Source organism: Chiroxiphia lanceolata, chromosome 2 (genome assembly GCF_009829145.1).
Source record: "Chiroxiphia lanceolata isolate bChiLan1 chromosome 2, bChiLan1.pri, whole genome shotgun sequence".
Lineage (NCBI taxonomy): Eukaryota > Metazoa > Chordata > Aves > Passeriformes > Pipridae > Chiroxiphia > Chiroxiphia lanceolata.
The window spans coordinates 99,047,823-99,074,933 of NC_045638.1; the positions used below are offsets into that span (position 1 = coordinate 99,047,823).

The window sequence follows — 27,111 nt, forward strand, 5'->3', positions numbered from 1 at the left end:
ACAATGTCATGTAATGATGCTTTGTACTGAGATTGCATACAGTAGTAGTTCCTTAGTTTAAGTAATTGCATTTTCTGCTTGTGGGAAATGGTTTGCTTTGACCATACCCAACAAGCTATTGTCCCACCAATCATACTGCCGTAATCATTTCCCAACATTTGTTTTAAGGCACTGCCATTTCTTAAGAGCTCTCTTACATCTATTACAGGGCGATGTAAGCCTGAAACCAACAAAATATTCTTTCCCAAAGACAACATCCTTTTCATCAGGCACTGAAGCCTGATGGAAGGCTCAGGAAGGGAAAAAACTACTTAAATAGTTACTAAAGCTATCTAGAGTCCCTGCCTATGAACTCAAAAAATACTACTTCTCACACAGTTCTAGAGTCCTAATATGTAAAGTTATACTAAAAGAGTATTAAAACTTTTACATCTTCCACCCACAAAAATGGAGTAGTCCCCTCCTACCCCTCCACAGCTTCCAGCCTCAAATATCCTGGCGTAAAATGATCAGACAAAATAGGTGACTTATGTTTTTATTGGTTCCTCCAGACTATGACAACATTTCCTAAAACACTGAGCCAGGAAACTATTAATGCCTCTGAAAAAGTGGAAAGGGTCAGGCTATTTCAAAGGACATGTGTTTGCTAAGAAGCCTTTGTGTTAGATGTACAGGCCACTCAAGATGTGATTAACAATAATAAAATTATTTAGCATTCACATGATATTTCTAGCTTTAAGGTATATTGTGAACATACTTATAACGTCACTGTATTAAGAAAACGTTATCCCTTTTCACCTTTTTGAGAACTAAAATAAGAAGGTTAATAAGCTTGCCTAAGATTTTGTTAAGCAGCATATCCATTCAAGATTGTAATTTCCCACAGATCTGTATGTGTTCCCTATCTCAGACTGTTATTGTAGAGAGAAATGAAAATTTTCTCAACTCAGGACCATTAGAAAAGAGGAAGACCTGGAAGATTTTCTAGATTTATCTCAGCTGTGTTGGACAGCACAAGTTAGGTCAGGGATTTGGAGGTGGGGTAAGGGATTCCTTAAAAAAGCTATGTGTGTTTTATACACAAGCACTAAACCAGAGCAACCAGCACTCTAATGGGAGCATAGCACACTGCATGCAGGACAGAAAGACATCCCAAAGAGATTCCTCAAATCCTTCTAATTTTCTAGCACATGTACATACCTCTTTGTTTTGGCTGCTTTGTCAGTAGCCTGGGAATTATCAAGGGGGACACAAAAGCCTTGGAAGTAAGAGTGCTCCAAAGATATCACCACTTCATTTGTAGCCAGAACAATTTCACCCACAAACCCTGTTCTGATCCTGACTACACCAGAATATGCACAAAGGTCAGTTCCCTAATGCAGGAGTTCAAAGCAGATTTAAACCCAACCTGCCTAAGGCATATACAGTACAATGCATTTTACACAGAAGAATGCTGGGGATCCTAAAGAAGCACAAGTCATTCTATTCTTACTGACAATCACCATCAGGTCAGGGTCACACAACAAACGCTGCAGGTAAAAATCCCACTATTGCACAGTGCCATCTCCTGGGCAAGGCAAGACTGCAAAAACACCCTCACACCTCCCTTCTCTCCTGCAGCATCCAGCGTTTTGGTGTTGTCTTCCATGCACTGTCAGGCTAGGCACTACCTCTATTCTCAGAAGGCAGACCATGAATTCACGGAGAGAAGAGCAGATTGTTTACAGCTCTCACCATGAAACGTGAGAAGCAGCAGCCCACTCTTGAGAGAGGCGGTATCTGCACAGGCAAGCACCACGCAAGTCCACAGGATTAAGGTCACTCTGGTTTGCTGGCTAATCACAAATTAGCAATCAAGGCTTCCTTTCAACATCAAAACAGGAAATGGGAGTGGAGGAAGCGAAAGCTTAATAATTTCTTGCATGTTAACAAGTTACATGAGCCACTCCAATAAAAAAGTTTTGCTAAATGAGTTTGAACCTAGCACACTGTCCCAAAATGGCAAACATTTATATTTAAAACCAAGCTATGTGCCTCCAAAAGAAAACGGATGATAACATTTAATTCAACATAACTTAATTTCCAAAATAAGAGGACATCAAGCTGTGAACTGAAGTTGAGGATCCTACTCCATTGTAATCACAAATGTTGAGATTATAATCCCCAAACAAAACCTACAAAGGTAATCCTGGCATCTCTCTTGAAACATTAAGAGAAAAAACAGGATTAGAAGGGTGACCTTTTAGTTACCACAAACTGTTAAATCCATAATGGCCTCTGACGAAGGAGCAAGAAAATCAGACATAATGTGTTAGCTCCATTTCTTTATCTTTTAGGGCTACTGTACTCTTTGGCTCTGCACATCAACCTGACCACACAGCAAAGTGTCAAGAAAGCTGGGAAATGAAGTTCCTGTAATATAATGAGAATCCTAAAATAGCAGAGGATTCTCTGGCCTCCATGCCAAACACAGGGAAGAACATCTCTCCATCTTTAGGCCACCTGTCAAATAGGAAAAGCTTGGCCCATTACACAGTCCTAACTTGGTGCTATCTGCACTGCAGGAGGAAGAAAAATAGCTTTGTGCAACTGTTGAGCAATTCTCAAGAGTTCAAGATAGATGAAAGGCCAGTTTCTTGATTGCCTAAAGATATTAGGACAGATTAGGGACAAAAGTAAGATTACTTAAATGGGTGTATGCAGACTGATGTTTTGAGGGACCAAAACTGCAAGTTAGAACTCCTTGATTTTTATGGGTGCGCCCAGCAAAAAAGAAAAATCTCTTGGGAGAACTCGTAAGACTCCACAGTACAGAAGGAGATTATTTCAGTGAGTTGCATAAAGAACAGAACAGAACAGAAGCAATGAAATTTGGGAAAAAACCCCTGCTGTCAACATATCCACTACACAATCTCCCTATCTCCCAGGGATGCAAGCAAGGGCAGACATATAACATAGATACTTAACACAGCCCACAATATTCTGGCAACAGTAAATAAGGAGCTAAAACTGTCTGAGTGCATGCTCTGCATTATGGAGTGTGAAAGTAAGTTTTTCCCCTAGTTTCAGCAGTAGAGACACAGGTAATCCTAGTTCCAGTGCAGCATTTACCATAAGATATTGTCTGCCATAAGCCACCTCAATGTACTTGTTACACTGCGCTCCTAGCTGGAAATGCAGACCTTACTGTGGACTTTTGCATTATTGCTCTGAGCAACAAAAAAGGGGAAAAAGTCTGGTTTGCATATGAACTTCCATCCAGGATCCTCCAGGGGCAGATCGTTTTCACAGCAGGCATTCCCTGTTTCCAAGGTGACAGGAGGCAGAGCAGAAATTATTCAGCCTGGGCTTTAGACCACCCTTTAGCAAAAATTATGCAGAAGAGTTTTGAAAGCTGCAAAACGATGACTCTGTAAGACTGCTGGGTTTGGTGTTGGGGTTTTTTGTTCTGTTTTGTAAGACAATCACAGGTAGGTATTACATCTTTCACTGCAAACACTGATACTCCTTCCAAAGGCCTCATGTTGTGACCTTGCACTCCAAGACTCACTGTTATCAACTGTGTCCAAGCATTTATTTCTGTGGAGTCACTGACTAATCACTTCTTTCTTAGGATGTTTGTATCCAGGGCACTCATGCCACTTCCTACTACGTGAGAAAGACCATGACGACTTTGCAGGACGGCCACCTTCTCTGTTGCCAAAATGATGGCATCTGCCAGAACATTCAGGTTTCCGGCCTGTGATGCTCCAGCAGGTTAGCTGATCTTCACTTATCTTCTGTAGTACCAAATGCTTTTCCTTAAACCAGAGATTTCCGATTTTCCTTCCCTCTACTCCCAATGTACAAGGTGAGAGTTTCCAGACAAGGTTACTTTGGTAAGGAGTGCTGATGAGCTTGTACCTGTTTAGCAGGTATTACTCTATCAACAATCCACTGTCAAAAAATGGAGGCAAAACATGCAGACAATTCTTAGAGACAAACTATGATCCACGTTGCCCTTGCCCTACATTCACATAACATCCAAGCTCACATGTGCCATTCATTTAAGTGTCTAAAGGAAGACGGAGTTGCAACCAGTTTCTCTGAACCAGACACCAGGTAGCTGTTAAATAATATTAAGAATGATTTCACCATGAGATACTTGTATTGGATCTCACCCAAAAACTTTTTATATATTGCATATATTACTATTTTGCTGCAAGTGCCGTCCCAAAGCAAGAACTTTGACAAATATATGCATGAGATCATCCAGATGAGGAGACTGTATGTTTACAGAGGTGTGGTAACACTTGACAAAATAGATTATCTTTTTCAGTCTGTCTTCCAAAATAAAGGTTTTCTTGGATGATGAACTCGGGGGTTCCCAGAGTTTTGTTCATGGAGGGCAACTTAATGGGTGGGACATCAGGGTAGGGGCTGCATAACAAAAAGTCAATCAGCATGACAGCACAGAACAGCCACGATTTAAAATCTGTCTGAGGGTCACATACTTAGCAGCTTTCCAGGTCAGTCTCGGGGAACCCCTGACTCAGATGCCGAATTCTTGTGAGGAATATAATTGATTCTTATGGGGGGTTTTCCTCCTCAAAGACATATTTCTCGCAGTTTTCTTTTTTGTGATGACTACTGGGCTCTGTGTTACATGAGCAGAAGAATGACAAGGCAAGAGCAGACATGCTAACCTTTCAATTTATAATGTAGCTGTAAATGCTTGTAAGCTCAAAAAAAGCGGCAGTCTTTATTGAGAATGCCTCCAGCCCTAGAAGCAGCTCACGTTATATTTGGGAGGTGGTGGAAGGGGCTCTTACTGCTTAAATCTTCGGTAGACTTTTAAAGTTTATTTTCACAGTCTAAAGGCTTGGGAAGGTAATGATAACTCCCAGTATTCTCTAGAATACTGCTGTCATTGTGGTCTTGTTAGTTGCATGACGTGGTTTCTCTGTGCCACAAACATACACAAAGAGGAAATATTTCTGCCTTGCGTTATCTCTGCAAGTGAGAGATTGCCTACAAAGGGAAAAGTAACAGCTGCAGAGATATACTGCCATAAAGGATATCAGCCTCCATTTACATCTCTTCAAGTGGAACTGACAAATGTGAACTGCACCTAAGATTTGAGCACACAACTGTGCCAATCAGATGACAATTCAATCATGGAAAAAGTAAGACAAAGAAGATTTTTGGTTTACAGATGTTCTGCACTTAAACTTTATGCACATATTTTCAATGGCCTCTCATTCCCATTTGCACACAAATTGACAAAATAAGATATATAAGTAACTTGTTCTCCAGTTTGCAGGGTTGGCAGTAAGCCTCATTCACACAGCTGGTATGCCTGTGTCTACTAATAACAAGGCTGCAGCTTTCTGTACCTCAGGCAAATTAATGGAAAACATCTACTTTACTCCTTTGGTACGAGTAAGTGTAATGAAGAATTCTCTTTTGCCAACAGAAACTACCTGAGGAACAAACTATGAGTCTTTCTCAGCAAACTTTCTGAGTTTTAATTCAGATGTGAGGGGGAAAGCCACCAGTGATATGAAGAAGCAAACAGATAAAAATCTCTGTAATGTCCTCTCTGCTCAGAGCTCAGAAAAGCTCTGCTATGCAGGGAGACCTGGCGTCAACCCCATGCTCCCCCAAGACGAAAGGAACTCCATCAGGGTGTGAGCTGCAGTCCCCAGCAAAGAATTTCTTTTGTCTCTGTTAGTCTGGCAGACCTGAGAATGAACTCCTCAACTTCTGGACAGGAAAGCATGTGTTGGGTCATGCACTCCTGTCATGCTGGATCACAGCGTACTGCCAGTGGTTGGAGAACTGTGTGACAAGAAGAAAAAAAGTGTTCTGGCATGGTTGGAGCACCGTTGTTAAAAGGTCTCCTGTCAGTAAGCAGGAGTGACTGCCTGGCAGAGATCTGGCTTAACTGGAGCAAACTCCATTGTGCTCCTCATCCCACAGGAGAGGTGTGGCTGGTTGAGAAATCAAGGCTAATGCTGCCCCTGCCTCCATACTGAAGAGGAATAAAACCCCAGCTGCCTCTGTGGCCAAACAGGCACAGTCCAGGTTAAGCTATGGGGGAACGTGAGGTCAAAGCCTCATGTGATGATCTCGTGTTCACCGTGTGCACTCTGCCGGGTCTGGTCAGGGAGTCAGACAGCTCTCAGAAAGGTGCCTAGTACACATGAAACAGAAAGGTCCAAGAAATATCACTTGCTTTTAGCTGAAGATCAGACAGTGAGGACGTTTGGCAAAGTCACACAGCTACGACAAAGGGTATGTCATGCAGCAGGTTTTCTATGATGCACCCAGCCAAGGAGGCTGCATCTGACCTGTGGTCTGTTTAAGAAATACAGTTTCACTGTCTTCTGTGTTTTATCTCATTGTGATCATGGGTCACACGAGGCAGTCAGCCTATTGTTCTTGCCACATGATAAGTAACTAGCTACATGTAAACAAAGCAATTAAGCTCCATAAGGAACTGTTTGTCATGCAAAGCTGAACTAAACATTGCATTTTGTTTCGGGAATCCAAATATGGTAAATTACTGACAGTTAACTATGACCATGGGATTATTGGCTGCACAGAAAGGGTAAGCAGAACAGGCAGCACAAGCTTGAAAATCACCTTTTATCCTCTTCACCCTGACACTAACCATCTTGAGACCCTTCTGGTCTCACGCTAGCTGCATTTTGCTGAGTATCACCTTAGCATAACTAATTCATGATTATGGGGGAATAGACAGATAAAATTCTTATGCTGGCACACTTGGTTCTTCAGCTGCAAAACTACCAGTCTCCATGAGTACCTCTCCAGGAGAACAGCTCTGTCGTTAATCTCTTAATGTATCTGGCAGTCAGACAATTCATTAGGGAATAACACACCACACAAATACACACCAACTCATTATTTTCTTATTAGCTGTACTCCTGTTGCGTCTAAAAGCCCTAATCAATATCAGACTGTCAACTTGTTGAACAGAATATGCAGAGGAAGAAAGAATCCTCTCAAATGTCCACAAGACCAGAAGACTGGATACTTCAAACCCAACACAAACATCCAACTCAAAAAAAAAACCAAAACAAACCAACTCTCCCATTGCTAATTTGTGTACATGTTCAGCTTTGCAGACTGAATAGTCCTATTTTACATATTCATGGAATGTAGTAATCTTTAATAGATAAGGTAGAAAAAGAACCTCCAAAATAAAACCAGAAAGGAAAAATTACAAAATCTATTGGGGGGCTAATAAAGGCAGAAGTAAAAATGCATTCTGTTACAGCACCCACTGGAACATTCACTTTTATATTTTAAATGTGCACGCTTTACTCCTTTTCAAAGATTTAGCAGCTATCCCCAGTTACAGACCTGCACTACAGTTCTGTGTCTGTCACTGCGGAACAGAAGGAGCTGAGCTGAAGCAGGCACAAGACTGAGGGAGAAAAACCAGGGTTAGGCTGAAGAGTACACAGTGAAGTGGGTGCTAAGCCCTGAGTCAGATAGATCCCAGCAGAGCAAGGGTAAGGACAGAGCCTGGAAGGTGATGGCAGCTTTAATGATAAGTTCATAAAGTTCACATTGGAAACCCTGGAGTTAAAACCACAGTCATGGTGGATTTTCTCATTCCCACTAGTCACGCTCTCCCAACCAACTCAGCTATGTGGTATCTATGCTTACGCTGCCTTAGAAACATCCCAGTTCCTGATGAAGCTACTAGATAAATGTTAAGTTTTGAAATACAGCTAGACAAAGGTTAAAGAAAACAAACTGTGGTCTGTTATTTACTGTAGTGCTGCAGCACACGTCTGCATCTCTGATGAAGGGTGAAAACCAACGTTTTGTGCAACAGACTGGCAAGGACAGCCTCTGGGAGGCTGAAATGGCCTCATGGTGGTGTCTTCCAAATGACATAAAGCTGTAGGGGAGTGGGACACAGGCTGTGCTGATGCTCTTTCCAGTACAGTAACAGAAGCAGCACAACTTAAACACACACAAACAAAGAAGCCAAAACACTCCAATTTGGTTCATTTTACAAATTCTGGGTGCCAAAATGGGAGCAGAGACCTGGACAAAAAGAATAGAAATAGCCTTAAATTTCTTTCTGAGTTTCACCCACCATCATAAATATTACTCTCCATCAGATTATTACAAATAATCTTTTATATTCCTTGCAAATACTTACAGGCACACCTTCAAAGCTGCCCATGGACAATGGAGGATCACTGAGTATCCTATATAGGAGGCAAAAGAGCCCGAACCACACAGAAAAACAGTCAACTGGGCTTTGAATCAAAAATCCACATCAAGTGCTGCTTTTCTGTCCCTCAGGTTTTTACTTTTTGCCCACTGAAGGGAATCCTTCATTCAGCAGAGACAAAAAGGTCTAGAATACCTTCTTGGGACACACCTTAGGGTGGGATAAGGTGGGAAGGGATGCAGGCCTAGACTACGGCCTGTTTGGAGTCACATAGGGACTCGGAGAGTTTGGGACTCATCCTATAGGAAGATCAAGTTAACCCAGAAGAGTCAGAAAGCTGTGAAGGGCTGGAATCCAAAGCCAGGGGTGAGGGGGGCTAGACCTGGGACAGACGGTAGGACACTAGTTTGCTCCCAGTCTCAGTGAAACTGATATCTATGGAAAGGTCCCGTTCCTCTTGCAGCCAACACAGGAACAACAGGTGTGGTCTGCAGCTTTCTTGTCACAGGGTGATCGCAGTATATGAATTCTAACTGCGAAGCACTTGAGACTGGGAAGAAAAAGGAAAGCTGCTTCTAGACCATGCAGTGACTAGAGATGCCAAAGCTCAAGCTTTCATCAAACAGTCACAACTACTGTCATTGGATAGTTGTCCCATTGTCCATTGCATACTTCAGCATCCGTCCTTTCCAACACAACATTTCAGAGGAAGCTATTGTAGAAGTGCAGGTGTATGACATTCAGGATGCACTCTCCAAAATGTGCAAGTGTAGTACAAGCTTAGATTTACCCTTATCCCTTATTTAAACATGGTATTTCTCTGCCTTCTCTAACCTCTGCACCATCTTTCAGTATTTTAATCTTGGTTCCATTAACCATATGCTCTGCTCTTTTCTGCTCTGCCTTCATTCTCTCTGGCTTTCCTCTTCTTCACTAAAACAGCCCTTCCTTCTTGAATTCTGTTTCCTCACCAACACAACAAAAATCATAACACTAATCTGATTTTACATGTGTAGCACAGTTGATTTTACTTTTGCATTCCCCATATTTTCCCTCTCCAATGACACTGTCCACATGTCCTTTGGGACAAGGCCTGTTTAAATTTGAACTGTGAACGGAATCTCATCTGGCCCCTCAGTATGCCCGGAACAAAGGCACTTAACAATACTAGTTGGTTAACTTGCTTCTTACTGTATTCCACCTTTGGATTTGAAGTTTTAGGTCAACACATTAATGCTGTGTCATCCCCCAGTACAGCACCTGATTAAATTTTCTTCAAGGTCACTTTGCCAACAACTTTGAAGGTGGTTGAGAAATTCTACCTCAAACCCCAGGCAAGAGGCAAAGCTGCTGTATCAGGGAAGATTCTTCTGAGGTACAGAGCAAACAGCCTCTAAATTTCATCCTTAAGAAACATAAAGCAGAGTTCCTACCCAGCCCTTGCCTCTGCATCTAAGAGGGCTTGGTAAGCACTTGCATACCATGGTGTTGAGCATGGCAGTAAAACCTAGAAGGATCATTTAAACAAGCCAGGACCTGGGCATCCTGTTTCTCATGGCACCATCCTCATAATATACGACTGCTGCCAAAAATGACAGTATAAATTTCCCACTGAACCCAAGACATGGTTGACAAATATCCAAAAAAAGAATAAAAAATATTTATATCTTAAAACACGCTGACTGGGTAAACAAGATTGTAGCTTGGTCTCTGCTATGTCCTGCTTACCAGTGTGCAGGCTGAAGCAGACATAAATGTTTACAGCAGTCACTGCTGTGCATGCACACATGCCCCATGGGCTGCCCTTCCCCCCCTTTGCCTGGCAGGAGCAGAGCAAGCCCTGAATAGGATGGTGCCCTGTTTCAGGTAAGCTCCTGAACTGACCACTTACACTAGACTGAAGGTCTTAGACATCAGGACAGTAGGTCTAATTTCCAATGCCATCTTTCTATTTCCAGCTCTACTATATACTGATATATCACACTACCGTAAAGAAGTAAGATCTTTTTTAAAGCTTTTAACATCCAAAGTTCTTCTGAAATTTGCCATCCTAGTCAAAGAACCTCAGAGGCACTTATTCTGCAAATTCCTTCTTAATAACCCACCATTAATAGGAGACAACCTGCAATCTATTGAACTGTTATTAAGAGAACCAACAATAACAATCAATTAAGTGCTACTGTCTACCCAGTTGTTCTAGTTAATTCTTGTGGCTTTACCATCACCGTGTTTTCTCCCCTTTCCTTACTGCCTGAGAGACACCAACAGAGCGTTTACCTATCCAGCCATGCAAGCACAGCAATGGCAGAGGATATGCTTGAAAATCATCTGAACTGTTAATGAGGATAAAAGTGGATCCTTTTTCCCCTGAGTAGTCACAGCCATTATTTGTAACAGGGATATGCAAAAAACATTAAAGTAGATGCATGAACTTTTAGCTGAGGATATGCCATAGTCCATTACATCTGAGGAAGTGTTGTTACAGGGAATGCTAGTGAGAGCATTTTGATATGGGCCACAGGACTGGCTAACATCAGTTTCACTGCTCAGTGTAGCATATTTTTCCTATTATGTAATGCTCATTGTAGGTATTATAATGATACATAACTGAAAGCCATCAGTAAAGGGTTTCACAAGGGACTATGCAAAGAAAACTGATACAATGATAAAGAGACAGCACTTGATTGTTTTTCCTTACACTCTTTTGTACGTTTTGATGGCTGTTAAATTGGTATGTTCTGATCAGATCTCCCAACCTCACCTGCCACCTTTATGATACCATTTGTCAGACCAAATTTAGAAAACAGTTGCTGGGAAAAGGGCTGCTGTCTCATCACTTGTGGAAGGTCACTAAATAAGGAGGCGGCGTGGAGGAGGGAGGTCTCTGTCAGGTCACTTCACATCATTACAGGCTGTACAAGCACCATCTTTTGTAGGACAATTTTTTTCAGCACATGCAGATTCCAAAATGGTTAGAAAACAGAGTAACTAGCTGGGGCAATTATGGGGAAACCTCTCAAAATATGAAACCGTATTAGGTGGCCTTTTATTGACTATGCCTAATTTAAAGTTTATATGTCATGAGGGCAGACTTGCAGAAATTCTCATGAATGCAGTGTAATCAAGCTTATATTAAAACTAGGCAGACATTTTTACCACCAAAGCCAAGATTTCATTAGGAACGTTTCTCTGGTTTCTCTGTTGAACTTTCTACATTTATAGGACTCTGTCAAAATTACCTCTTAAAGATTTGAGACTGAATTAACTGAGACCTTCCAGGGTGCTATTTATTACCACAAAAAAATACACTAATTTGAGCATTTAGGGTAGTTTAGGGTATTCAGACTTTATGTCTTATAAGAAACTTCAACTGTGCTGACAACGAGAAGCAGATGAAAAGTACTGCTTCCATTCCCAACTTCATATATTATAATTGTATTAAATGATCATTTAATCATTAAAAGGAGAAGTGTGCAATGCAAATGAAAGTTCAGAAAGTAAACAGTTTAACGTCTCAAAATCCCTTCTGTCACTGATAGACTGCAGAGGTCTAAGAATCCACATCAAGTGGAATTTAATAAACAGGTTTGATTTATTATTAAAAATTCATGTGAAATTAAATGACTGAGCACTACTTCAAAGCAACTAGCTATCCAGTTACTCCTCCAGTTTATTCGTAATCCCACTTCCTCACCAAATACTCTAAATTCAACACAATATAATTACAAAATGCTGAATTGCATATAGAACTCTGCCTATCAGTTCTTTAAAATACCACAGTGAAGAGATGCTTATTCTAACCTCACTATGTAAAATATAATTTCGGAACCCCCCTATAATTCCAGCATGAAATCACCACAGTTGGTCTAAAAATGCAGTATTTTAAAATTTAATACCTAATATTTTGGAAAAAAAATATTTGCATCTTGTAAAGGAAGAAAGAAAGGCAGTTCAAGTCTGTCCTTAAAAAAAAGTTTGCTACATAATGGGAAAAAAAAAAACCACACCAGCTGCTTAAACCAAACAAAACATTCAATTACAAGTCCCACTCCATTTTGGCACCTGGTCAGTGCAGACACATGCACAGTGTGCAAGGTGTAGGACAAAAACATAAGAAGTTGCACGTTGTCTCATACAGTGGAAAAGGGATAAGACCTAGAAACAAAATGATTTGCTGATAACAAGCCCGCATAGTTATTGGTTCCAGAGATTCCTCTCCTTCATTTGCCTCTTCAGTGCCTTCTGGGCCATTAGAAAGGCAAGTTCCATCAAGTAGAGATCTCAGTAAGGCCATTCCAAACATCAAAGGCAGTAACAAAGATGACACACAAACAAATATGAGAAGGACATAAAAGAAGACAAGTCTGGAGCAGCTGTCAGAATAAAGGAAGCAAGACTGAGGCTGGGCAGACAATAAGAGATCAGAAAAAGAAATGCTGGTAGATTAGCATCAAGCTGGGCAGTGAAAGCAAAAAAAAGGAAAACTGGTTATTGCTCTCCCCTGGAACAGAAAAGCAGTCAAGCTAAGAGGAAGAAGCTGGTGAAAGAACATAACTGTCACTATAATATTAGCCTTGCCAAACTTTAAATTCCTTTAAAACAGGCAAAATCAGTGTCTTAAGAAATGAACAGGAAGTACACACTATTTCTCTGGCAGCCAATACTGAAAAAGTATGCAGGATAAAATGACAGAACTCTGTCCTCGTATGAATGCAATCAGAGAAGTTGGAAAGGAGGAAAAATTCGAAGATGTTGCAAGCATAAGGGAGGAGAATGCTAAGCTCCCATTGCATGTAGGTGACCAGCACGGGTCCAAAGACAAGTCTAGACACACTGCAACAGCTCTGTGAGGGTCAGCTATGGGAGCAGCCCAGCAGTGACTACATGAACATAGAGCATTAGCTTATAACCTATCAACCTTGTCAGTAATCCATCTGGTAACAGTGACTCTCTCACAGTAGCAAAAACATGGTGTAAGAGTACAGGGAACTTAATGCTGTGGGGAATAACGAAATTCTCCATTCCTATCTGAGTCTTTTTGAAAGAAGAAACAGCTTCCAGTTGGGTAGAATCTGAAAACTACATCTCTTGGATTCAGTTCTTGAAGTTCGCCAACAGCAGTCCTGGCTGCAAAGGATTCTGGAGTTGCTGAAAAGACGTAATACAGCAACTCTGAGCTACAAGTCATTCACTGATTTTCTCATCTGTCAGAAGATAATTAGAACTCAGGCCTGCAGCCTAAAATCCGTGTTATAGTTACTGCAACATCTGTTTTTTCTAGAGTAAAAATTATATCCATCCAGACAATAAAACAGGATTGTGATTTGAAGTCAAATTAGTACCATAATGAATTCTGGATCAATATATTGAGTCCCAAAGTAATTTGTTCTTTCTCTTCACTCAGTCTTCCAAGTAAGTACATGATGCCTAACACAGTGGGTTTGGGGGTATGGGAAGTCACACATTGGAGTTTGTCTCAAAACAACCAGCTTCAGCTCAAGTGCAAGACCAGATCTTTACATAACGGTAACTACTTCAACAAATTCAGGATAGATGTTAACTTCTACAAGGGCATGAAATAGCCATACTTATATGAAGCCCTTGATTTTTGTCTTACCATGTCCAAGTACTTTATTAAAGTCAGGAATTGAGTATGTGGCACTTATCTGGGTAAATGATGCCTGTGTATAAAATGCAGCTTGCATCCCATCTGCACTACAGACTAAAACAACGTGGTCAGTCAATTCAGATTTTTGCTGTGCTTGTAGTTTAGGTAGATCCAATCTACCTCAAGACTCAGAAGAGATCAAATCCAGTTGAAGATTTTAAGAGAAAAGAGTATTAGATGTAGACAGGAGAGCTAAAGATGATATAGATACAATTTGTGCAATTTGTACCATGGAAGCCCCGAGAGAAATATCAGTCAGGCTGCCTGTGGCTTTTGTGAATGGGTAACATTCTAATTAACACCGTGCCCATGCCCCAAGCAATTACACAGACATTCTCAGAGCTATTGGAAGACTAAAGTGATGGAATCATGACTCCAAATGGGCAGTGTCACAGAGCTGGTAGAAGGCTGAACCACGACCTCAATTGTAGAAGGCTGAACCATGACCTCAATTTCACCCCCAGCTGGACAGTGTAATACAACTCCTGTCCAACCTATGCATCTTAATAAAAAGGAAAAATCTATACTAGAAGTGTGAGCAATACTTCAGTAGATGTTCAGACCATGGTCTGAGATACATGTGTTCTATGAGGGAGAAAGGGAGGGAATGAAATTATCAGCCTAAGGGTACACTCTAGTATTTCTTCAGTGACTTTTGTACATGAAGTCTTGCATCTTTCCATTGTCTCAGGACTCCAGGCAGTTTCCATCGTCTAAAAAGGAAAAAAACCCAGTAGTCCGCAAAGAGAATTATTTGGGCCTGTAGCGATTTGTGTTTTAATATAAAATATTGAACTGAAGTGAATTAAAAAAACCAGCTAATCTATGCTGTGAATACTGTGGTGCATAGGCAAATATAAAGTATATCAGTGAGTCTTATTTCCTGATGTAAAAGCTTGGTCTGCATACAAATTCAGTCTGCAAACCTGAATATTTTACAGAGCTACTCAACTACATCTGTCAGACATTCTCCGCTTTTCTGTTACGGGGGCTGAAAATGTGCCAGTCAACTTTTGTGCTGTTCTACCTTGTGACGACTACACATTTGAGTTATGTTAAAAACGTGGCAAAAGAAGTCAGGAGCAGTCCTTCTAGTTTAAGTCTATAATGATTTAGACTCCTACACAAGCATTCGTAGTAGTTTTTAAAGGGATGAAAATGTCCCAACAGTGTGCCCCTGAGCTGCTGTGATACAACTAAAGCATAAAATCATTAAAATTTGGTGTCAAGAAGTAGACTTTTTGTAATTTTAATTGTTTCTTAATTAGAGAAGAGACTATAGGGCATGTGTGGTTTACAATATTACATAATACAAATAGCATTCACTTTAACAATTGTCTAAATGCAGATTTAAACAATTAGCCAAAATATTGCCTCAAATATTATCATGTCTAATTAAAAAAAATTCTTTTAAAAGCACTCAAATGCAGTTATAGTAGGAAACCCATAAAATCCTATTTAAATGATGTAGCAAGTCTTATCTACACCAGCTAGATGGAACATCGATCCTAGAATGTTTTTATTCTGTGGGTTTATATAAAAAAGAGATGAGACCATATCTGCATCTAAATTCAACAAAATAATTTTTTTAAAGAAACACAAGGCTTGAATTCATAGAAGTGCAGAAGATTATGTGGATAGGTCAACTTTATTACTCCGAATTCAGCTTTTGGGAACCATATCAATCAAATACACAGTTCTCTTTCTGCCTCCCCATTTTTTGCCAAATACTGATATGTGAGGGCAAGACAGGGAGGGATAAGAAAGATCCTAAAGAAGGGAGCTTCCAACCACATGCTATTCTGTTTTCTACAACTGCATAGTAGACTTCAATTTTTTTATACTTTATGTATCACATACTATTTGAGATATATATATATATCTCATACACATCATTAGTATGCATTATATCATCACATAAATTTCCCTGGCTTGCCTCAGAATCTCTCAGTCAATGTACATTTCCTCATGCTTTCTGTGCTTCCATGACGAGTTCCACTGAGCTGTGTACTGTAAACTAGAAATTTTGTTTCTCTTGTGCTCAAGGACTCTTGTATTTCTCCTCTGTGTTCCTGCACCTTACCAATTTTTCCTGCACAGTAAAAAAATTCAATAGACATTTCTCCTCTTTTTCTACCCATACAGTAAAGAGGTACCTTCACCTATTATATGCCAGACCAAATCACACAAAATTAAAGGACTAGGCATTCTGCTTCCAGCATAATTGACAGTCCAACTGTTGTGACCGTTGCTTGTTCTCTAGAAGAAAGCTGTAGAGGCCTCAGTCCATTTTTCAAGGGTTTTTAAATCATTTTTGTATTTTAAAGTGAGAGAGAGAAAAATCTGTAGTTCACCAGCAGGGTCAGGGAAGTGAGTTTGCTCCTAAGGGGTGAGAAGAACGACAGGACAAGCAACAGCTACCAGTGACAACCCCATTACCAAGCAATAAAAGTACAAATAAGAATAAAGTCTGGCAAAGTTTCAAGTTTGGAGAAGTAAGAAAAGCAAAGCAGGAAACATAAATTTGGGACAGAAGACCAGAAATGAAGGGAAACAGAGTCAAGTGACAATATGAAGCTGCACAGCACATGGGAGATACCAGCTCTGGGATTAAATCCCACAAAAGCTTCCAGAACACATTCAGGTTGGAAGCATCTTCTTATTTGATTGAAAAGACAAGGAAATAAAGGAATCAAATGCCTGCCAACAAAAATGCCAGCAAGAACGACACTGCAAACTTAAAAAAAAAAATCCACCTTGGGTTCAAGTGCTTGATTTTGTTCTAAATATCTGAAGGACACAAAACGAGATAGGAGGACAGGGCTGTTGGAAAGCAAGGCAGAGCAGTGAGAGTTTTATTCTCGTTTTAGATGTCCAGTACACAGGATTGATTGAAAATAGCTAGGCAATGATGCTTGTTACGTTCTGGAGATTAGGATCAGGCAAAGGCTTTATGCTGGCTGCCAGCATTTGAACAGTTTTGAGACATATCAGAAGATTATGTGATTCCAGGAGACCTTTTCTTAAAAAAAAAAGCAAGTAACTAGTGGGTGCTTTTAATAGATGTTGAGTACAGTCAGGCTTTGTTTGAGAAAGCATTGCTTATCTCAAAATAAGCAGGATCCAGACAAAATGCTTCATCGGTTCACTGCCTCCTAACAAGATCTTTTCTTAGGAGCTCTACTCATTGTTTTGAACAAATGCAACTTGAAAACAAAGCTAGAAGAACCTAACTGGTAGCAAAAGGTATTTGCTAAATAGTCAGGGCATGGGTGATGCTGGATGGGCAGTCACTCCAGGACAAAAGCAGTGTCTCAAAAGCTTGTACGTGGATTCCAAGCTGTGAATATCATCTACTCTCAGTGTGGCTGCAGCCTCCAGCAAAAGTGATGAGGGAATTACTGTTTGCTCTCCCTCACCTGAGCAGGAGCCTGATCTTGTACAAGAGAACAGTCACAAGCACTATGGGAGGTGGACTCATGTTTTGGCCAACAGGAAATGAGATTAACAAGAGATGACAATTGGAGTGATTTAAAAAAACCTGCACAACTGCTCCATTCCCCCCATGACCGGTGACAACTGGCTGGCCACTGGATTCCAACCTGAGTTGGACAAAAGCATCTGGAATACTGATAAGAGACACAACACTAACTCCACTTTTGACACACAGTAGTCACCAGTAGAGAAACAGGGGTTTTTTTTCCTTTTTCTTTTTTTTTTGGTCAAAAATTGGAAATAGTGACTCACTAGCTCTGCATCCTACAAATCCTACCCCCTGCTAAGAAGTTTAATCATTCGCAGCCCCTCCCATCACATCACAGTCAGTTGAAAAGGCTTCGGTTTTTAAAGGAGACTTGTGATTTTCATAACATTTTCTCCTCATAGCGAAGTAAGCCATTTAAATCTCTCTACTTTATTACATGCTCCAGTACACCAAGCAGTCTGAAGACAGGGAAATGGATTAGATAAATAGAAATATTTTTGTTATGACCTAATTTAAGGATCTTAAAAATAATACGATGACTTCAAAAACTGCAAGGCATCAAAAGGCTTAAAAGAATTGCAGAGACATGAGAGTGCAAGATATCTGGCAAGTATTGATAGAGTAATGTTCAACTCGAATGAGAAACAGGAGGCATTCAGAGACACATGGTTACCATTCACATAAATTTATGACCAGGGCATTTCTGTTACTGTAATACTCTTTGTACCAGGAGCCATATGCAATGGCTCGCTCTTTTATGTGCAATGTCCGTTTATGTCATATTGGTGAAAATTAAAGCAAGGTTTGCATTTGGAATTTGCTGGCTGCCAGTACAACGTAAAAGATGAAGGTAGTGTGGCTTTTGCTCTTTATAAAAGAAATCAACAGTCCTAGGAGAAGCAATCTTGCAGCTTAGTAAGAAAGAGGAGATGGCTACGAGACAAAAGTAAACATGCCCACTAATACATGCAATTAACATCAGTCTAGTGCACTTCAAGCTTCACCTTTAATAAAACTGCCTAATGTTCTATCAAACTAAAGAACGCACCGCTTCCTTGATTACTTAAAAAGTTAATTTGTGCATTTGCACTAGCACTGAAACTTCATTAGCATTATTGCTTGTTCTACAGGATGCCTTTAGTGAGCCACTGCCTACCACACTGTCAATGGTTTTCTGGTTCTGTGAACAGACATTTAAAGTGAATAAAATACAGTCTGCAAAGCAGACACACAATGCCACCTCTATTGCAATTCCCTCATTAGAGTTTATATTATCTTCCATATTACATTCCTCCTTACAGAAGCACTTAGACATCACAGCAGCCTGAGTAATAAAACCCCAAATTATAAATAGTAACAACTTCTCCTTATCTGGCAGTAAGTGTCTAGGATCCCAAATATGGTGAAGCAATTCGTAAACTGGAGAAATAATGAGTTGTAGGAAAAAATATTCCAAATCTTATCACAAACTGTTTTTCCAGCGTGTGCCTGCCTCTACCTGTACACCAAATTCACATTCAGATACGATGGGAAGAACTCCTCAGTCACACACTGTTCACTACTCTGTCCTTTGATTCTCGGGTATGATGCCTGCCCTCCCAAAACTGTTCTTCGGTTTGTCAGGTTTATGGCTTCTCCTAAAGTAATTTACTTCAAGAGAAGAAAAATATTTTACCTAAAACCACAGGAAACACCACTGCCCCAATCCTAATCCACATTCGGTTCATCTCTTGCTGCATTTTTAAGTTCCACTGCATGTGTCTGCATCTTTCTGTCATGTCTTGTATTCTTTGTCACCTCTCTGAACAAATTTTGCACAGCCCAATACTGCACTGTAAACTCCCGAATTTACACTCAGTTGGCTGCTGAGACAAATGTTTTCCCTTTTCCTCTGATAAAACAACATGTCAGAGTGGTTCTTTACATTAAAGCAGGGACAGAGGAGTCGCAACAAAACACAGTTCCACAGGGTGGCTGGCATAGTGGACAGAGCCCAGCCCAACATCTATGACAACTCCAAATAATATGACAAGAAAACTACATGTTATAGTGGCTCATTCCCATTTGTTTTCCCACAGTGCAGTCAGAGACAAAAGCAGCAAGGCCTCAGCTGAGGTTAAATCGACAAAAAAACCTCTTCTCATAGGTAAAGGTTCTTCAAAGGGAGATGGGTTTATTAGGTCAGAAACATTTTACCCTGTGAGTTGGTGAAGCCTCAAAAGCGTAAGAGTATCAGTGCTCCAAAGAAAATTAAAATGTGTTCCTGCAATACGCTTCTTCCCCTAGCTTCCCTGACAATTGCTTCATCAAGACTGACCCTTTTCCAACATCTTCCTCCTAAAAAGGCTTTTTTGGAGAATAACAGTGCATTTTACAGATGGAACAGCTTGTTTTGCTTCTTGTTCGTTTGCTAAAAAACAAACCCGACTACAAACCCAACAACCACCCCAAAATGAAAAAAAAAAAAAAAAGGTTTCTACTTGGAAGAAGCATTCCTGGAAGGAAAAAAAATAAAAATTAAGTACCTCACGAACACAGCAGAAAGATTGTTGGTTGTCTCACTCTGCTGGAATGCTTTACAAAATCCCTTACATCCCCACACGGAATAAAATGTCACAGTAGTTCTTGACGCTTCACCTATATTTTACAAATACCTCAGTTGAGAGGTCATGTAAATTTTGTTCTCAGTTCTTCAGTGTGCTTTGATTTCTATATTTTTTTAAGGTAATTTTCAGATTATGGATTTCATCTAACAGACATGATTATCATAATGGAGAGTAAAGAGGAAAGGAGAGAAATATGGTTATCATGGATAACATTTTCAGAATTTCCCTCATGAGTTACACAATCTCATGAAATTTCATTGGGATTGATAATAAGCCCAATACAACCTAGATGCTGTCCACCCAATAAACACACCCACCTACCCCACCCCAATAGTGACAGGCTTCCAACCAGGGCTGTACCTTCCTGAAATAATATATTTGCCACAGACAATCCCTCCCACAGACAATGCACGTAAAGTGTAAGCATTATCTAAGTCACTGGGTGTTACAGATATCACAAATGCACACAATGGTTTGTCTTGTCTGTTTACTCAGGGCTTTTCACAGCCACAGTTTAATTCCTGCTCAAGGTCACAAAATTTTCATGGGAAACAAAATTTTTTGCAAGTCAAGGCAGTTGGAGACTTTTAAGGGCCTAGTCTTTCAATAAGTGCAATCACATGAAATTAATAAGTGAAATGTTAAAAAGAAATGTTCTGTCCAGCTTTCAACATTCGTGGAGGTGGCTGCTTTTTTCTCCATCAGCATCTGAGCAGCTGATAAGTGAGAACTTCAGGAAGCTGGCAAGGTTGCCATGTAAGATATCAACACCCCAAACCTTTAACAGCAACTTAAGCACAGTGAAAACTGACTGCAGTACACTAAAATTGCACAAGAGATTCAGGATGTATCCTTTGGGTAGGACAGCACAACAATTTTACACCACTTGTAACCAATCTCTTGCTGCTTGTGTTAATGCAATTAATGCCATTCAAACATTAACAAAGAAAAAAAAAGCAAAAGCCTCAGGCTTCACTGCTTTTCCTAAATGTGAGTACCCCGTTGCTCTGTTATTACAAAGACATTTCTATTGGTATAGATGACTAATGGAGGGTTTATAAATTACTAATTCCCAAAAGCTGCTTTAAAGCTTACATTTCACATATTTTTTTACTCAAGTTCCATATTAGAGGAGGGGATTAGTGTCACTGTTCTAGAGATTACTGCATATTAGTATAAAGACTTACAGAATTTTGAGTCAGTGCCATTGAAGCAGAGCACTGTGCTGTATGGGAAACTGTTACTGCACTTTTAGTAGCTCATAATATGTTCAGAAATGCAACAAATCTGAAAAAAATCTCAGATCTAATTCACTATGTTCATGCATTTGAAATTTAAAATAATGCATGCAGTGCTTTACACTTATTTGCTCTTCCATAAACACGATGGAATTTTGACATTTAAGCAAAAAGACTGCTCTGATTTATTTGCAGATTAAGTTGTATTTTTGTGCTAAGTGCTCAGCTACTCTGCTGCACAGACCAAATCATGACATTTGTTCATATATGGTTATTTGGTTATTCTCAGATGCATGGAAACTGAAAAAAAAAACAACAAACCACCAAAAAACCCCCACACTAAACCAAGAAGTTACTCAGTTAAAAGCTCTCTCCATCTGCCTGGAGTTTTATTAATAACTCATCACCATGGTATCACAGCATCTTAAGAAAAATAAAACACAGAGATAGTTGCTAGGCTCTCCAGCCTCTAAGGCTAAAAGGGAATACTTCTTGGGGAAAAGTGGGAGAAATTGTTTTGGTCTGTTTCCTTATCACTCTTGAGGGTGAGGCTAAGCCAAGAGATGGGCCTCATATTGTGTTCTGAAAGCTGCAAGTATTGTGGCCATCATTCAAATATGTTACCCATGATCCAGGTCTCTGCACTAACACTTACATAAAAAAACCAAAAAAAAACCCAGAAAAACTGTGAAAGGACAAAACTTAAGGAAAAAGAGAATGGGAGGAAGGAATGCATTGATTTCTGTAGCACTCCCACTTACCCCTTGAAAGGACTCTTCAACCAATTGTCTTAACCACAATAAGCTGTTTGCTAACATGCACTGAACTCCTGCAGAAGGGGCTCCAGCATCAGCACACGGCACAGACTTGCCCTCACTGAGCCCCACAGTGTCGTGCTGTAAATGCATCTGATATCAGTGGGGGGAATCAGGGAATAGTTCAATGACAGATTCTCTACCCTGAAGAGTTTCAGCTGTTTCTCACAAGTATTTTCAAACTGACTGAATTTGAGAAGTGCTACCCTTTACCTGTAACACTTTACCCATCAATACTGAGAGGGAGGATGTCCCCATGACTCTGACAGGTTTAGGCTCCAGAAGAAACAGGCACTCTTTATACTTATAAACATTATCTGCTTCAAGAAGGGACGTCAGCTTAAAATATACTATAACATCTTCAGAATTCTCATACAGAGAAGCATCAAGCTTAAATGCAGTAAAACACACATTACAGATGGATTTTGTTTGCAGTGCCCAGCCCTTTTCAAAAAGCATGTACTGCAAGGTTGCTCATGTCCAACTGTTGTCACACTGTTATTCCAGGAAAGAATGTGGCTTCAAAAGAAAATTTGTAGAAACAACACATATACTGCAGAGTACAAGAGTGTGCTTCCTACTTACAAATAATTACACTATTGACTGAATTCATTCTAAGGCCAAAAAGTAATGCAGTCAGATGTCGCACCTTTAGTTGATACTCTGTTCTGATGAAGTGTCCGTGAGCAGGGAAGTTTTATAGAACCATTACCTGTTCTGTTAGGGAGACACATCAGCCATGCAAACTATCCAGCCTATCATCTGTGAGAGGGGCAGTGAGTGATTACACCATTTCCTTCCCTCTTCCCTGTTCAGATGAGAAAGCAAACAGGGTTACAAAAAGAACCATGGGATGCATCAGATTCATCTCCAGTGCCGTCTCCTTGAAGTCACAGCACCCATTACTTTCTTCACATAAAAAGTTAACACAGCAGAAAGATTGTGTAGCTCAAGGGAGAGGGAAGACCAGAAGCACCAGGGAAGCGCCCGCTGAAGGGCTGGCACAACACAAAAAGTCACAAGCAGCTGGCTTGGTGCACTCCCCCAGAGACACCACCATAGCTCAACACATGTCCCTCTCAGAAGGGTCTTTACTCCTGCCTGCTGTTTATTATGCCTTTTATCACATGTTTTTTACCCTCATGTTACTAAAGCAGGTCTGTCACCCCCACCAAGTATAAAAGGCTGTGCTTTGGTCTCTCAGGTGGCCTCAGGGTAAATTACAAGAGAAGTTAAGCGCAGGAGGAGACTGTCCTTGGGCTTCAGTTGTTTAGCTAATTAGTGCCAGCAACAAGAAGACAGAAAATCATTTTCTTTTTTCTAGATTTGAGAGGTCACAATTCCTGTAACATGAATCTGTGTGCTCCTTAGGGTCCGGTCCTCCTTTTAGGGTGAAAAAGAAGCATAGATTAAGGTAAAAATCTCTGGAAACAAACAAAGAAATCACCCTAATCTAACCCTGTCTGTCAGGCCTGGGGCATTTTATCCCTCTCTGTACCCAGAACATATACAACTAATTCTATTTTCTAGAACAGTAATTGTTGATTGATGAGTCATCTTTCCTGTAAATTTATTTTTTTAAGTGATTTTGGCATTGTTCCTTGAAATTCCTCTCTGACTATGTAATGGAAATTTTGACCTCACATTCTAGTTTCTCCTAACATCACAAATACTGAGATTTTGACTTTAGGAAGACCAAACAGTTGAATAAAGGATGCAATGAAGAAATCTGTAGCTTGAAAAGAAAGGAAGCTGTACTAAATAAACAACTGAATAAATATTTAGCTGTATGGCCATTAGGTTATGTTCCTAATAATACGGCAACACATTTATCATAATTAAGAATTCATGGGGTAGGCAGTTGCTTCCCTCTTTCCCCTCCCAAAATTGGTCATGTGGCCGAAGTTGTTGGCAAATGAAATTTGCCAAACTATATAAAAGTTTAGTTTTTTCTTTTTACTTAGCAACTCCTCATATTAAAGTTTGGAAAACATACTGCAATTAGTCGTCAGAAAACACAAAGTAGAAAAATGTAAACCAGAAGAAAGTCAAAAGTAACCAAAAGCTCCAAAACAATACGTCCATGAGACACAATCATTGCAGTAGGTAGCATAACACTTTTCAGATAGCAACCACCAAGAATAATGGCTTTTCATCTCCCTATTCTTCCTCTATTTGGAGGCAACGGGGAAAGGTCATGGTAGCCCAAATTTCTCAGCTACACAGAGTTCAAAAGACATGATGAAGAACTTGGAATTTTGAACTGCCTTAGTCCCACAAGAAGAATTAGATGGATCTTCAAAGCAAGAATAAAAGTGAACACATTTGAGAACTACTCTGATTTATCTAAAATATCATTTAATAAATAGAAGATAACCTCTTCCTTCCGCTCAGCCTGCATGCAGCGGGCAGGAAAACCCCGCAGCACTCACAAACAGACAGGTGCCACTAAGCACCTGCTGGAGGCTCTACCCAGTAATTTTAACCAGCCACTTACAATCACCATGGTAAGCTAAAGCTATGAAGTGGCACATTCATGACTCATGAAGGCCAAGCCTATTTAAAATGAATTTACACTCATGCCTGTCTTCCAAGGGACATGACAACACGAGCTTCAAATTATGCACTCTTGGCAAAACTCTAAACAAGACTTCTCAAATGACAGCACCATTATGGTCTATAGTAGTTCTTCATGGTCATGCCAGAGGGCATTCCACTTTATCCCACCCATGCTACCACCAACCAGTTTTCATTCAGGCCAATCAAAGGAGACAGTGTATTTGGAAATGAGCTCTAACCACAGGGCAGCCCACAGCAGGCTCTTCACAGGCTTCATTAGACAGGGACCAACTTAAATGGCCAATTTAAGCCATGGAGAAAAGAGCAACTTTGAAACTCTGCAGATAGTCACTGCTCTTCCCCATCAGCATGGCACTCTGAATGGAAACTGTGCACCCAACAGTTCCTTACCTCTGACTACACCTGGGCTGGGACATATGACTGTGCTGCTGGGACTCCAGACAGCTTTGCAGCTGTTTTTGAGACTCCTAGGAATGTCTGTTCTCAGTCTGTTGGTTTGATGGAATGAGTTAATGTGACTTGTACAGGTGTGATGGCTGACTGATAAGGTGTCAAAAAATACTTGTGATGATACTGAAAAAAAAATAAAAATCTATGTGTTGCAACATTCCCAGCTGTTATCATAACCTCAATAAGGCTGAGTTGTCAAAAGAAGACAGCCTGGTAGCAGAGGGGGCAGGTAAGAAGGGAAAGAAGGGAAGGAGGGAAAGAATACAGTAAAATTAGTTGTTTGTTACCTTTCCAGCCTCAGCAATTAATCTAACAGTTGGCAAAACCCATTCATATATGCAAATAAGAAAAAAAACCTCTTCACATTTCCACGTAGAGAACATTTATGAAAAAAACAAACAAACAAACAACAAAAAAACAGCTCAAACTTTATGAGAACAGGTAACAGCCAAGTTGAAACTGTTTCTGTACACATTAATAGCTCAGAGGTGGCTGTAAATTAGTAAAATAATGCCTGTGACCTGGTGTGAAACATAGAGAATTTCAGCACAAGCTAGTACAGACTTCCTTACATACAGTCATTAGTGGATGCAGGAGAGAAATAGCCAAAAGCTTTCTTGTTCCACAGATGCAATTTTAAGTAAAGCATTTCCAAAAATCTCCTTATCATTCTTTTGAGCTTCACAGGCAAACTTTCACTGATTCAAATATAAGTCGATACTGGGGGAGATGAGTGTTCTTTCTAGTGACAAAACATACAAACATCATATGGGAAGTTGGGCAGAATATGGGGAAAAAACATTCAGCATCTGTGTAGTTACTTCTGCTGCTAGGGAAACTTCCACCAGATGTTACCTCAGCTGCCTTCCAAACCACTATCACATCTGCTCTCTTCCTTACTGAATACCAGTGGTAACTGAACTAATTTTTCATTCAACTCATATTTGCACAATATTTTAAACACCCTTGAAGAACTCATTTTTAAGGAGTTACAAGACCCACAAAAAGCAATGTGAAAAAACCCTGTAACTACATGATTGAATAACCTGAAATTCTCAAGTTATTTAATACATAAAAAAATACCATCATCTATACAAAAATATTATTGGAAATCATTATATTGTTCATAAACAGAAGTACCGGAACAACAACAGAAATAATGGTCGACAAAAACTACCAGAGGGAAAGGGAAGAAAAAACTTCATTATTAAATTCACGTCTTTATTAGGGAGACTAAAATTCTTCCACAAGACCTTCCTTATATACCAAGAACTGAAATTACTTCTGTGTTCAGTTACTGAAAATCCCCTCTGCCTATCACCTTTGTTGTATGGAAGATCTGCTTACACCTAGCAGCAGTGGAAGTATTGCACTTGTATCCAGTGTGGGGAGGGAGATAGCGAAGAAAATGCCAAACCACCAAAAAAACCCATGCACACACAAAAAATGAACCACTAAACACAAAAAGAAAAAGACCACACAGATAAAAACTCCTTATCCTAACATTTTCTATTCTGGAATTTTAAAAATTATCCTAAACTTAAGTTTACACATAAGAAATATATAGTATCTGTGTGATCTAAAATAATCTAAAAGGAAGTATCTTTGTAAGACTGATACTGTAATCCAGTTTATCCATTATTCTCAACAGTCATTATTTTTAAAATGTATAAAGAAGTAATAATTATTCCAAACTCAAGTTATTCTCCAGACTTTTTACTTTCAGCCCAAAAACTTTTTCTAGTTATCTTCTAGATATGTTGCACTACACTATATAATGTAGAGAAAAATACAATAAAGACATCAGAAAAGCAAAAAAAAATATTGAGATCAATGTTGCCACTGTGCTCCAGCTGATACCCTGGGTGACCCCGAACAAATCACTTAGTCACATTCCCACCAAAAATGGGAGAAGGCTCCAGACTCTGAAAAATGACTGTGAGACTGAAAAATGTTTACAGAGCAGCTTGCAATCATCAAACAGAGGGCTCTGCAAATGGAAAGTATTACAACATATGCGATGTTCTAGCCATGCATTTATAAAAACACCCCCCAAAAATCAGAAAAAAGAAC

The 27,111-nt window shown here is 39.9% G+C and overlaps 2 protein-coding genes across 7 annotated transcripts in view; one reads left to right on the top strand and one right to left on the bottom strand.

Annotated features, from left to right (window-relative positions):
* The window catches only part of CMSS1 (cms1 ribosomal small subunit homolog), a 222,359-nt gene that overhangs the window by 73,892 nt on the left and 121,356 nt on the right, over window positions 1-27,111 (bottom strand). Inside the window, exon 2 of one of the 6 annotated variants that reach the window (XM_032678564.1) lies at window positions 14,539-14,578. The exons of the other annotated variants lie outside the window; for them this stretch is intronic. Coding sequence (XP_032534455.1) covers window positions 14,539-14,575 — 37 coding nt within the window. The 5' untranslated portion in view covers window positions 14,576-14,578. The remainder of the gene's footprint in view (window positions 1-14,538; window positions 14,579-27,111) is intronic. 6 annotated transcript variants of the gene reach the window in all.
* Window positions 1-27,111, top strand: part of FILIP1L (filamin A interacting protein 1 like) — a 186,382-nt gene that overhangs the window by 41,044 nt on the left and 118,227 nt on the right. Inside the window, exon 2 of the mRNA XM_032678551.1 lies at window positions 3,614-3,756. The gene's annotated coding sequence lies outside the window, so the exon portion shown is untranslated. The remainder of the gene's footprint in view (window positions 1-3,613; window positions 3,757-27,111) is intronic.